This window comes from Poecilia mexicana, unplaced genomic scaffold (assembly GCF_051168715.1).
Source record: "Poecilia mexicana isolate PSO_F unplaced genomic scaffold, ASM5116871v1 scaffold_2, whole genome shotgun sequence".
Lineage (NCBI taxonomy): Eukaryota > Metazoa > Chordata > Actinopteri > Cyprinodontiformes > Poeciliidae > Poecilia > Poecilia mexicana.
This window is the reverse complement of record NW_028263371.1, coordinates 44,468,029-44,481,909: the sequence shown is the minus strand read 5'-3', so window position 1 is coordinate 44,481,909 and position 13,881 is coordinate 44,468,029. Positions and strand designations below refer to the sequence as shown.

At 40.7% G+C, this 13,881-nt stretch overlaps 1 protein-coding gene across 2 annotated transcripts in view; it reads left to right on the top strand.

Annotated features, from left to right (window-relative positions):
* myo10l3 (myosin X, like 3) overlaps positions 1 to 13,881 on the top strand; it is a 67,243-nt gene that overhangs the window by 28,919 nt on the left and 24,443 nt on the right. For both annotated transcript variants that reach the window (XM_014997353.2, XM_014997344.2), the window contains exons 3-18: positions 377 to 535; positions 1,313 to 1,500; positions 1,617 to 1,751; positions 2,572 to 2,696; positions 2,800 to 2,813; positions 2,945 to 3,029; positions 3,179 to 3,285; positions 3,551 to 3,680; positions 5,210 to 5,328; positions 7,418 to 7,564; positions 8,398 to 8,498; positions 8,770 to 8,836; positions 9,346 to 9,438; positions 10,387 to 10,455; positions 12,953 to 13,035; positions 13,127 to 13,235. In XM_014997353.2, coding sequence (XP_014852839.2) covers positions 377 to 535; positions 1,313 to 1,500; positions 1,617 to 1,751; positions 2,572 to 2,696; positions 2,800 to 2,813; positions 2,945 to 3,029; positions 3,179 to 3,285; positions 3,551 to 3,680; positions 5,210 to 5,328; positions 7,418 to 7,564; positions 8,398 to 8,498; positions 8,770 to 8,836; positions 9,346 to 9,438; positions 10,387 to 10,455; positions 12,953 to 13,035; positions 13,127 to 13,235 — 1,731 coding nt within the window. The remainder of the gene's footprint in view (positions 1 to 376; positions 536 to 1,312; positions 1,501 to 1,616; positions 1,752 to 2,571; positions 2,697 to 2,799; positions 2,814 to 2,944; positions 3,030 to 3,178; positions 3,286 to 3,550; positions 3,681 to 5,209; positions 5,329 to 7,417; positions 7,565 to 8,397; positions 8,499 to 8,769; positions 8,837 to 9,345; positions 9,439 to 10,386; positions 10,456 to 12,952; positions 13,036 to 13,126; positions 13,236 to 13,881) is intronic.

Genomic DNA, 13,881 nt, shown 5'->3' with positions numbered 1-13,881 from the left:
ACAGTACAGTTTGCTACATTTCAGATGTAATTTATGGTCATCTTTTCAGACTACTGAGCATAACCGTTTGTTTTTGTTGTTTTTTTTTTGTCAGAAGTAGTAAGGTTTTTTTTTCAATATGTATTTGATTATATTTCTCTGTATTTTGGGGCAAAATATGTTAATAATTGAGGTTAATGTAAAAAGAATTTGGATCACACAGTGCTGTGTCTTCTTAGGTCTAAAATTAAGATAAATATAGATTAACAGCCGAGATGACAAATATAAAGTGCCAGCTTTTGTTGCTGCAATGGCTTGAACAATAAACATTGTCAATATGCAGTAGTTTCTTGTTTTCTCTAAAGCTAAATGCATTTTTGCGCATGTGCCGACGCAGGTGATCTGTCTACCGAGAGAGGAGCTGAACAGAGACACGGTGTACCCGATGCACCCCAGCAGCATCAATGGAGTCGAGGACATGTCCACACTGGCAGAGCTGCATGAAGCTGCCATCATGCACAACCTCTTTCTGCGCTACCAGAAAGACAACATCTATGTGAGTTTCAACGAGTGAGCCCACTTGTGTTTTTACATTAGGAGGGAAGGCATATATGTGGATTTGAGCCGGGATAAAGTGCGCTGGTGGAAGAAGGAGGCTGTCTAACTCTGCATATCGATTCAACATGAAAAACTGAATTACACCGATGGAAAGTTACTGCACAAACTCACTTAAAGGACATAAATCCCTTTTTTTTCAGATATTTACTCTTCAGGCTTGTAGCTCATATGTCATTGGGGTATTTATAACTGAATTCCTTGTTTGTTTGTCTTATCTGCTCTAAATGTCAGGACTGATTTTACAGCCAAACTCTGAGGTTCTGCAGAAACCCTGCAGAGTTTATAAAAAAAATAATCACATGGGGCATTTGAATTTTTTTGTTGTTTGGAAATCCTATCTTGTAATCTCATCTCAGAGCGTCGTCCCAGTATGTCCTGCAGAATGTCAGCATTGTGGCATGATGACCCAGAAACACACTTTGAAGAGGCACTTTCCCCAAAGCGCATTAGAAGAGCAGGACCAGTGGATCCTAAAATATTAGCAGCCTAACAAACTAGGCCACAATGGGTAGCCGAAAAGTGTCACCGACTTTGGAAGTCGTATCAGAGGAAGTGTTATCTGCAGAGCTAGTGGAGCAAGTTAATGATACTAAAGCACAAGAGTTGACCAAGTATTAAGAGATGCAAAATTTCCAAATGCCGAGCATTTTCTCTTGCATTCTGTTGTATTTCAGTAATTCATGTCTTTCTGCTTTCTCCTTTCACCTTCCTGTAGACCAACATAGGTTCAATTTTGGCAGCAGTAAATCCTTACCAACAGATAGCAGGCTTGTACGACTCCACCGCGGTCGATTTGTACAGCAAACACCAGATGGGGGAGCTGCCTCCTCACATCTTTGCTGTGGCCAACGAGTGCTACCGCTGCCTGTGGAAGAGACACGACAGTCAGTGTGTTCTCATCAGGTCAGTGAGGGCTACCCTGTGAAATAAGCAGCTCATCTGGAGGGCTTTCCATCAAAGCAATGTGTGTGATGAGCAACATTATGAGTCAAAAACACGTTCTGTCTGCTTATCTTCAGCGGAGAGAGCGGCGCTGGGAAAACCGAGAGCACCAAGCTGCTGCTGAAGTTCCTCTCAGTGATGAGTCAGAACTCGTCTGGTACTCCTCTGTCGGAGCGGACCACCCGGGTGGAGCAGGCACTCGTCCAGAGCAGGTACTGAAGAAACAAATCGCCCCCCGCACTCCCTCCCAACCCGAAATCTTTGAACTGATATGCACAGATTCATCCTTTAGACCAGGACACAAGAGTTTTCAAAGCAGTTAGTGATTAGAATGAACTTTGTAGCAATGCATTTCAAGGTGCTTGCATTTTTGTGACTGTAACTTTATAGCAAAAAGTTACAAATAGTTACTTTTGTAACCCTATTTAAAAATAATAATAATAATTCTATCTACTTTTGTTGTATTTAATTCAGCCTTAACAGGTTTGTAAATATGATGCCACTATGAGGATGTTTTGATTCTTCATCCTTGTAAAGGGATGTCATCACATTTATTAAGCAATTACTCCTAAATTAGATGATTGATGGGTTTTAAAATACTGTGGCTCAGTCCAGTTCTTTATAATGTTAGAATCCTGACTCCAATTTGAATCATTAAATACTAAACATGAGTCAAGACAAAACGTTTAAGAACCCCTTTGAATAAGAAAATGACAGTTTTTTTAGTAAAAGATCTTTACACTAGTTCCACATTCAAACTCACACCTTTACACACAGATTAGGAGGCAACTTGGGGTTTAAATGTTTTTCTCAGGTTCACATTGACAGGTCACACTTAGATAAAATACGTGTTCTTGACGTCAACGATAAACAGATTGAATGACTTCATCATAAAACTACGTCCAAACAAGATTCAGATGCATATAGGCAACTACGTCTAGTCAAAGTCTTCGTTCCTGAGGAGTCCGTCCTGTTAGTGAAAATGCACAGCAACGTTTGATCTGCATTATTTTGTGTTTTTTCCGTCCGCAGCCCCATCATGGAAGCCTTTGGGAACGCAAAGACCGTTTACAACAACAACTCCAGTCGCTTCGGGAAGTTCATACAGCTCCACTTTTCACAGAACGGGAACATTCAGGGAGGCTGCATCATTGATTGTATCCTTGATAACACTACTAGTACATTCTGGAAAGTTTTCTCTATTTATCCAAATCTTGATAGATTCATTTGATTTTATTCCCCTTGACTTCCAATCACCAGATTTACTTGAGAAGGTGAGGTTTCAGGGGGTAAAAGTATTTAGGCACAAACCGTTTGTTTTTTTTTTACTTCTGTATTATCACAAGCGTTAATTAGAATAACTGAAACAAATGAACCTGCATTCTTGTCATGCTTTCTTTATTAGAACCGCGTGGTCCGGCAAAATCCAGGCGAGAGAAATTACCACATCTTCTACGCCCTGCTGGCAGGAGCAGACAGAGACCACAGAGGTACGTTCCTCCTGAATTTAAATCACATCTACTCAACAACATTTGAGCAACTCTAATTGTACTTTACATTTTTTTTTTAAGTCTTGGAAAGGTTTTAAAGCTAATGTTTTATTTTATATACATGTTGTGTTTGCACACTTGTGTTGCAGACATGTATCTTTTGTCTGAAGGTCCAGAGTCGTATCACTACCTGAGCCAAGCAGGCTGTGTTCAGGACAGCAGTCTGGATGACAAGCAGCTCTTTAACAGTGTGATGGTGAGTTGTTCACTGCAGTTCTGCATTCCACCCCCAGGGGACGCCATATACCTTGCTGTTAAATAGAAACGCTAACATGCAAGAAAACCTTCCAGTTCCAGTTCCAGTTCCAGTGAGCGTTCGGGTGATTATTCATCAGTATTTCAAAATACAGCCAAAATTAAGAGCTACAATTCTTCTGAGGAAATGACAAGTTTAGCAGATGTTTTGACAGAGCTACTGCGCCGGAAGAATCTGAACTGTAACATGATGTATTATTTTACAGGAGGCTCTTAAGGTGATGGAATTCAGTGAGGAGGAGATCAGAGACGTGTTCAAGTTGCTGTCTGCTGTCCTCCAGATGGGAAACATTGAATTCATGACTGCCGGCGGAGCTCAGATCACTTCAAACGGAGGTGGAGAAAACCACAGTGGCAGCAATATATAAACACATTTACTACACCGTTACAGGCATTATAATATTTATATATCATTATAAAAAAAATTAAAAGGTGTCGGATATTGAACCTACAGAAGTATAACTCTGAGTTAACAGATATGTCTACGCTTTCCTTTTAAGTAGCTTCTTACATCTCTGTGTATCCTCCTTTGACTTATTTTTAAGCATGTCACAGACACTAAAACTAACGTTGAACCTTCTTCCTGCAGTAACAACATCCACACTGAAAGGTGTTGTGGTCAGAATGACTTAATATCTTTTAGACATGGTGAGGCTCCAGATCTGGTTACTGCTCCAGATCAGATTGAAAATAATCTTATTTTGATCACCAGCTTATTTTTACGTGATTTTTTAAAAATTATTATTATAAAAAAGAAACAATAGGCTTTGTTATAAAACTTAAGCATCTAGCCCTTTGATAGCCCTTCTGTGAAGCTGTTATGTTCTGATAGTTACTCCAAACCACAATACTAGTACTGGTCCTTCTTTTTGTCTGATACTGATCAGAGTCATTTAAGATAGGAGGTTGTTGATACAAATGACTAAGTTGAAACTATTTGCAGTAAATTTAATATAGACTTTGGTGTGTCTGTGTTTGAAAACTCGGTAGCTTTAATTCACTAGGTTGTCATTGTCATTGTTTTGACAATGACAGATATTTTGTCATTGTCATTGTGAAAACTGCTAAGATACTTTCTGGGCATTACAGGGCTGCCTCAGAATTAGACAAGCATAGGAACTTCAGCATATTGGCTAGAAAAACACTGTATTGCACACTTTCTAGATTATTTTTTAAAAGGCTACGATTCTTAGTTATACCGCAAATATTGCGGAAAATCTCATGTTATTTAGTTGAACTGAACCCAGTACAGTGAACTGTCTTGTCTCATAAGCTGAGTGTCAGGTTTTGCAAGCTGCACACAAAAACATGTGTTGTGACTGCCTTATAAAAGATCATATATCTGGAGCTAGCGCTGATAAAGGAGGTAACGTAAACTGCAGGTACCGGGAGTTGACTTTAGACAGATACTCAATTAAAAAGTCTTGACAGGAACACCGGTACTACATTGAGACATCCCAAAATGATAAATTGTACATTTTTCAAAATTTAAGTCTAAAATACAAGTCTGTGGAAATACAGACAAGAAATTTCATACTTTTCCTAAATACAGGAGTGTGTTTAGGGAACCTATAGTAATGTTGAACCACTGAATCAGTCTTCCCCTGAGTTTGATTGACTTTGCACAGGCAGACAAAGCCCTGAACAGGTTGCAACACGATCTCAGGGCTGCTTTGTTCGCTGCGTCTGACCTCTTTTCCGAGGAACCTGTAAACTGCAGCGGTGCCCCGGCTGCAGAGTAGAGTTTCCCCCTGAACTGTGTGGGATCGTGGTGCATATCTGTTGTTTAACATCAATGTGCGTGAACCGCCTGTGTTCTCCATCACTTATACATTCAACGCACTGTACATCTGCGTGTGTTTCAGTGGTCAGTAATGTCAGCGAGCTGCTCGGTCTGGACTCCTTCCAGCTGTCAGAGGTGTTGACCCAGCGCTCCATGATCCTGAGAGGAGAGGAGATCTGCTCCCCCCTGACCGTGGAGCAGGTAACGACACGGCTAACGCGCCATCCGTTAGATGCCCCTTTGAGGTTGACTTCATCATTGTCCTGTTGGGCGTCTGCTTTCAGGATGGGATGATAGTTAATCTGCGTATTTGTGGTCCCTCCTCTCACTCCCGACACTCAAACAGTAGCACGCCGAGTCTTAGTCTGCTGCCCTCTGCACCACATGCCTCTCCAGATCCCTTGCGTGACTCTCAGCCATTTCCTGCTTTTTGTCTCTGCCAGATTCCCGGCACAATAAAGCCATCGTGATAGCGATCTCAGTCAAAAGCACAATAGACCCAAAAGCTGAGGAGGGGTGAAGTGAGAGCCCTCTCCTCTGGAGGCACTGCAACCAGGCACCGAAAAGCTGGCACCGTAATTCACCCACGTCTTTCTGACGCTTTGAATTTTCCACGCTGTCGCCTGTAATTAATGCAAACGTATCTCAAGCCATCAACTGCGAGTGATATCCCTTTCACCATATGCCAAAAGAACATTTTGGCCCATGACACTGCCCACGTTTTTTTTTTTATATTTTGGTCAGAGCCGAGCGTCCTCGGCCTACTCACATTCATAAATGTCAGTAAATATGCAGCACAGACCTTTGCTATTATCACAGGGACACGAAAGCCACAAGACAGCTTTTCATGGGCAGACAAAGAGCTGGTAGTGTCGCCCTGCCGCTGGCCGTTGTGCTCGTTGTGCCTGGCCTTTGAAGCTACTTGTCTCCTAAAAGACCTCATTATTCTAGCCCTGGAGTCTTACAAGAAGGACTTCTTCTCATAACGGCCAGAGGTCATCTCCTCCCCCCCTCGTCTTCAGTCCCCACCATCGTGCACAAACAGCCATTCTTCTCACCCCTGTGACGGAGATCCTGGAGCCACCAGGGCCCTCTTTATACCCATAAGCAGCAAGAAGCTTGATGGATTACTCAGAAGTCCTGGGGCATTGTCGTTCCATGTACAGTACACACCACCACTGTTTTGTTTTTATTTTCAGTTCCAGCACAATACCTGTGCAGGAAGTGTAAGCGGGAAGGTCAAGCTTTTTGTTTATGCATGGATGGAGTTTGGCTGGAAGGTTCAATGAACCTGGAGGATAATCAGATTTTGGACTGTTAGGTTTAATCTAATTTGGGGGTTGTTTTGTTTTTGTCTGCTTTTTTGTGTTTCTTTCATTTGACAATGTTCTCATACAGTTCATATTGTGGTTGGGAAAAAGAAAACAGGAATGGTAGAGGCCTGGTATGGAAAATATGAAAACTTTTTGGGAGAATTGCTTGGAAGTACGCTACCAAGTTCCTGCGTTGCTTTAGAGTGCAGAGAGCTCTTCTACCCCTATCGCCTTTTCATATTTTGCAACATCACGACTCTAATGTATTTTATTTGGGTGAAAGTTTAATGTGAAGTAGTGTATGAATGTGATATGGAAGGAAAACTGTATGTGGCTTTCACATTCCGCTGCAACAACAAACCTGAAAAATGTTGCTTGCATTTTGTATTCAGCCCTCATTAATCTGCTTCTCCTAGATAAAACTCAGCTAAGCCATTTATCTCCGGATGATTCATGATTAGGAAAGGCCTGCTTTGTGTAATTTAATCTCAGTTCAAAGCCAGCTACAAAGTTCAGTGCTAAAGGGTTAAAGTTGTGAAGGAGTTTAACTTTTGTTAGCGAAGCGGTTAAGAAGAACGGAAGGAAATCATGAAAGCTTACTAATGAATTTCTCTGAATGTCTTAGTCATTTTTTGAATAGTAGAACATACCTGCTGCGTGTCACTTCTTAGATATGTAGGCAATAAACAGTTTCTGTTGTGACAACAGACATCAGACGAACGCCGCCACAATTCTCCTTTGTCTCCAAACATCTGTTTGCTCTACGGCCGCAGCACAGAGGCCCCACACATCATCAGTTTAGCAAATCACTGTTTTAATCTACTCCACCACCATCTGACAGAACTAATTGAACGTCTTCTCCGTGCCGATTCTCATCTTGTTTTGCGACGCCGTCTACAAAGTCTTCTCTTTTCCTGTGAAAAATGCATTGTGTGGCGCTCATTGTGTCCGTTATCGCTGTGTGTTATCACCTACAGGCGGTGGACTCGCGGGACTCTGTCGCCATGGCTCTTTATTCCCAGTGTTTCTCCTGGATCATAATGAGGATCAACCAGAAGATCAAAGGGAAAGACAACTTCAAATCCATCGGCATCCTAGACATCTTTGGCTTTGAGAACTTTGAGGTGAGGTGATTTGTGAAGTTCCCCGGAGGTTTGTTAGAGAGAACACTGACGAACAAACAGCTGAACGAAGACCAGACGGGTCAGGGAGAAGGTCTGATGCAGGGTTAGATTCAACAACAAGATAACTACTAACCCCAAACTCCTGAAATCTGACCTTAATGGAAGAGTAACATTAGGAAAACCATTTTTGAAAGAACATCACAAGAAATTCTGCTTCCAATTTCCAAGAAGTCAAACATGTGAAAGTGGTCAGATGTCTGTAAAATTGCCAGTAAAATTAACATTGTTCTTTTTTTTTTTCATTCTATGAACTACTGACAACATTTTTCTGAAATTCCAAGCAAAAATTTAGTATTTTGCAGAAAATGACAAGTGGTCAAAATAACGAAAAAGATGCAGTGCTTTCAGACCTCAAACAAGTTCATATTCATTTATAAACAACAATACTAATGTTTTAACTCAGGAAGAGTTCAGAAATCAATATTTGGCCCAGTCAAAGTCCACGTTAGGGTGAACTATCAGATGTTTGACGAGAGTGTATTTGTGGCAAGACTTGAAAAGTAATGTTAAGAAACAATGAAGTGCTTTTGTAGATAACAAAGGACACAGATTTTAATCTTTTAATGTCAGAGGATTGAATACAAATACACCTTTGAAAATTTTTGTTGTTAAAAAAAAAAAGAGAAATGTAATAATTCGTCTCCCTTTCATACCTGCAGTTGGCCTGTCAACATAAAATCACAATAAAATACATAAAGGCTTTTAGTTGTAATGTTTAGGTTTAATTTAAGTCTGTACTGATTTGCTGTAAATGAGATTCTTCTGACCGGCAGGTGAACCGATTCGAGCAGTTTAACATCAACTACGCCAACGAGAAACTCCAGGAGTATTTCAACAAGCACATCTTCTCGCTGGAGCAGCTGGAGTACAACAGGTCAAAACATAGTGCGCAGATACACATCATTTGAACATAAAACAAGAGCGAGACAGAGCCGTTAGCTAAACTGAAGGTGGGTGTCGTCAGGGTGAACGACCAGGCTTTTGGAACAGACTCAGTTTCTTCCTCAGCCAGTTGTATTCTAGTATAAAAGACCAGCAGCCTGGACATGGCTCATTTCACCACATGTGATACTGGATAACACAGCCTTTATGTCCTTTTGTTTTTTGTGTATATATACATGGTGTGTGTGTGTGTTTTCTGACAGGGAGGGGATCCAGTGGGAAGCCATAGACTGGATGGATAACGCCGAGTGTCTGGATCTCATAGAGAAGGTAAAGCAAAGGGAACGTGAGAGAGCACAGTCACCGTGGGGACCGACCGCTAACCGCCCGCCATGGCGGTGCGGGCCGACCCAGACGCCACTCTGTGCTTACATACACTGACTCCCTTCTCCCAGTCTATCATTACGGAGTCTCAGTTTGCATGTTGTTTTTACAGTAATGCACACCAGTCGGTGGTTGGAGGTAGGGTTGATGTAAAACACGACAACAATTGTTATTTTACCACCAGAGATAGAAATTATGCTGAAACTGAGTGTTTGCAAAGGCTGGGAAACAATGTAGCCATTTTATTTCTGCGCATTCCTCATATTCGTGTTGCTTCATTTATATTATTCCTGTGGCATTAGTGCCATTTTGAGCATATAAAAATATAAATCAAACCACTGAAAAAGAAAAAAAGAACAGTTTCCTTCTGGTATCGCTATAACGTAAGTTGCCAGACGCTAGGATTAGAACTAGTTTGATCATGACTGTCTTTCTTGTGTCTGCGTCTGCTTTAGAAACTGGGCATGTTGGCTCTTATCAACGAGGAGAGCCGCTTCCCCAAAGGCACGGACTACACCCTTCTGGAGAAACTGCACAGCCGACATGCGGTAAGTCCACGCAGCTCAGAGTTCAGAGTTTATCTCTCAACTCAAACAGCTGAAGAGCAAAACGATCACCGCGTGGTTCTGTCCATTTGGCGTCCTGTAAGGGTTAAACCTCCGTGCTGGCCGGTGATTCGCCTGCTGAGCTGAAAAGTCTTTGTTGCACCTTGTGCAGACCCCTCCCTACACGCTTTTACACACAACAATGCTGAAATCTGATCAGCCATTCTCCAGCTCTGATGAGCTTTGTGTGCAGGGAGAGAAAAGGCCTTTCTCAGAACATTTTTGTGACTAAATGGAAAGAACCCTGAGGACCAGCTGAGCTCTCCCTGAGGTCTCGGCCCTGTGTCGTGTTTTAATTTTGTTAATTTTATTTTATTTTTTTAATTTCCTCTCATTCAAGGAGAAACATTTTTGTACTATTGTATGATATAATCCTGGTCAGAGGTTTAGACGTATGCACATATAACAGGGATTAACTTAATTTATTCAGAGGCTTTAATGATTAATTTTAAAATGTCTTTTTCAGGGTGGGGTAATTACACAACATACAGCTTCAGCCATTTTTTAAAATCAAGAATTTTGTGAACAACTTTGAATTTATTATATATGTTCATATGACCAGCACTTTAAAACAGCCCATATTTAACCACTGCAAACTTAAAGAAATTCAAAACCTAAAAATATGAACAAACTTTGTATATGACAACAAAACTGACATTTGAGAAATCAAGCTATGATGGAAAGGATTTCACTGTAAAACATTATTTAAAAAAAATAGTTAATAGAAAACACAGTGGCACAGTTGTGTTGGCTGCATCCCTCTGGGTCATTAAAAATGTCTGCTGAACTCTTGGAGAACCCAGAGTTCTGTCTCTCCTAATCAGCTCGTTAGACAGACACGGACTTAATGCCTAAGACGAAATCTGAGGTCTTCCTGTCTTTTCTTCCCAGACAAACCCGTACTATGTGAAGCCCAGAGTGACTGACCACCAGTTTGGCATCAAGCACTATGCAGGAGAGGTGATTAACGACTCTTGCACCAAGACACAAAGACGCACGTCACTGTCTTTTTCTTTGTGGACTCAACATTTAGTGGAAGTGAGGTAATTGCTGGATGAACAGAGCGGGTTTCTTTGCCAAAATCTTCTCCAGGATGTCAGTGTCTCACTCCTCCTCCGCTGTCTTTATTTTTTTCTTCTCTTTTCCCTGATTCAGGATAAAAACTTTCACCGTCATCATCTTCTTCCTCGGCTGGCATTAAAACAGGCAATGCGCCTGGTGAAAGTGAAGAAAGGAGGAGTAGGAGGAGAATGATCAGGAACAAAAGGGAGCAAATTCAGAGATTAGAAAGGATTGTGCTTTTTTAAAGACTGGTTTTATGATGGTTTTACAGACAGCATCTCTTCAGTGCAAAACGATCAGAAGCCAGGCATGGGATAGGCTTAGTTGTGACCCGGTTCAAATACAAAAGGCCAGGCCAGGCTGTTGTTTCCTGTGTTTTTTTATCAAGACACAGGCAAAAATGTAAACATATTTTATTGGGATGTTATATGATATCCCCCACCATTAATTTGGATTATCGTAAGAAAAATTACACATGGAGTGTTTGGTGTACATCTGAATTCAAGCAACTTAATTCTGATGGCCTTAAATACCATCCATATAAACCAATTAGCTGTAAAAATGACCTTATTTCTAAAAAGTCATGTCAATGGAGGAGCATTTCCACATTTTATGCACCAAATTTATCAAATGGTGACTATTTACTATAACTCCACATATCTGACTTTTATGGCAAAAAATAAAGAAGAAAAGCATTAAAAGAAAACAATAAGATGCCTTGTTTTCAGTTGACCTCTACTGCAGCGGCTCAACAAACATATGTATGAAGGTGCTCTGGCCAGATAAGATCAGAGCACCTTCATTGGCCAACATGCAAAACGTTTTGTTTGCCAGATCACTAACACCTGCACATCACCCAGAACAGATCATCCACAACACAAAACTGTAAGTTTGCTTTTGCTCAGCAGCGTCAGATGATTAGAATTGATGCAGAGATGAATAGAAAAAGGCAAATAGGCAAACCTGGAAGGAAACATATTAGATATTTCAAGAGACTAATGTTTAGGTTGACCTTTCACCAGGACAGCAATGCTTTAAACATGCAGCCAAAGCAACACAGTAGGATGGTTAGATGAAAACATTAAATGTGGTAAGATGGTCCAGTCAAAGTCCAACCATGAACTTCTTTCAAGGGATGCTCTCCTTGCAATTCTGCTGATCTTTTTTTGCAGAATGAGTAAAAGTTGCAGTTTCTCTATATGCAAAACTGGTGGAGACATACACCAGTTGACACTCAAGTATAATTTTTATCATTCTTGTTGAGTAAAAAAAAAAAAAAAATCCTATAAAATATTTTAAAGTTTGTGGTTGCATTGTGGCAGAATTTGAAAAAGTACAAGCCGTGTTAATGCTTTAGTAAAACACCAAAACTGCATCTTTGAAAATACATTTCTGCAAATAAGTATGTAGATGCATTTTTGGAAAGGATCCGGTAGTGACTGCAGCCATTGTTGTTTCCACTAAATTGTGCTTTACTTTCAGTGAACTGGTTTTATAGTAAAATTCTGACTTTGTGCCAAAGAACATATTGGAACCGACACAAAACATAAATCTATTAGTGTTTTCCTTTTAAACAGCAGTGTATATGAAATAAATTAGTGCTTCTGTGATTTATGTGTACACGTTTCATCATGCTTGACTCTGCTAGACCCTCCAGGCTTGCAAATGCGCTTCCCTCCCCCCGCCCCAAAGAAAACTAACATGAAGAGAAATGAGGCATGTATTATATGCAAATAACCCACATTTTTTGCATATAATATGAGACTTGCACCTTTATTTTTAGCAAACAAACAGAGTATCTAGAGAGCGCGTACCAAGTGTGTTGGTGTGGAGAAAGGCGTGTGTAGGAATGTCTTGATGAAAGCTAAAATGACTCAAACCTCAACGAGTTGCACAGCACTCCATTAGGCCTTGAGGTGATTCACTGTAAAATACTCAAACCATTTGTTTTGCATGCTAGACTGAGGTCACATGTGAGTCCTCTTCTAAGAAAACAGATGTATTTTATGCATGTTTATGACGACAGTAGAAAAACTCTAACCTCTCAGTGTTTTTAGTTATTGGTCAGAAAAGGTGATTCTGCATGAAAGCAGTTATCATCACAAGCTGTGTGAGAGTTGCCCCGAACATTATGCAAACTCTGCATAAGCTCCCCTCCACATTGTGATGCCAAGTAGTTTTATTATCATAAGTTTAAAAGCTTTATGGGTTTTTTTTTTTTTTTTTGGGGGGGGGGGGTTGTATATTACTGACTTTATAATTCTCTGTTGCAAAATTTGTCTGATCCCAGACAAATCTGGTGTTTCTCCATTGCAAATTTATTATCATTATTATATTTTTAAGCTGCTTCTGTCAGTATTCCTACCATCTGTTTTTTTGTTGTTTCATTGTGTAGGTGCTGTATGATGTGCGGGGAATCTTGGAGAAGAATAGAGACACCTTCAGAGATGACATTTTGTTCATCCTCAAAGACAGCCGGTGAGCACATGTCCTCTTTTGTATCCTGTACACTGGCACACCAATACAGTCAGCTGGCAAGAACGAGTTTCTTCTTCTGCTGCGTCTTCAGGCTTGACTTCATCTACGACCTCTTTGAACGCGTCGGCAGCAGAAGTGGAGATGAGACTCTGAAGATGGGGACAGCCCGTCGGAAACCCACCGTCAGCTCTCAGTTCAGGGTGAGACGGCTAGACAAGGCGGTATTATCTCAGCACATTGACAAGAAACATGTTGTAATGACGCACCGAGGATTTGGGTGGTTCCTGGGACTAATTCATGTTCATTTTTGACTGGACCCAATCAGAGATCTGCTGAACAGAAACAAAACTTAAATTATCATTTTGGACCCAGAGAGGAAGGATCCAGAATCAGCACACAGCTTCGGTAATTACAGCTAAAAACTAGTGATCAGGTCCGAAATCCACGTGCAGTGATGGACTCAGACCCGAAGCTTCAGAATCACACAAAAACGGTTACAAAGTCAGTCTTCTATATCCTACTTGAAGAACATTTTTGATATTAAAGGACTATTGTCGCAGCAAGATCTAGAGAACTGTTGTTATTGAATCAACTTTCCAAACCACTATGGTCTTCTGGTTTTGTTCTGGTCTGCTCTGAAGCAAAAATGGAAAAACTGCATTCAGCTTCTATGCACCACAAATCTGGAACAAACTTCCAGAAAACTGCAAAACAGCCGAATTCAAGGCTTAAAATCCACATGTTTAGAGTGGCCTTTGGTTTGCAGTCACTGGAAAACTGATCAACATATATTTGATGTGTATTTGCTTGATTATTTTGATGATGGCATTTGACGAAATGCCATAA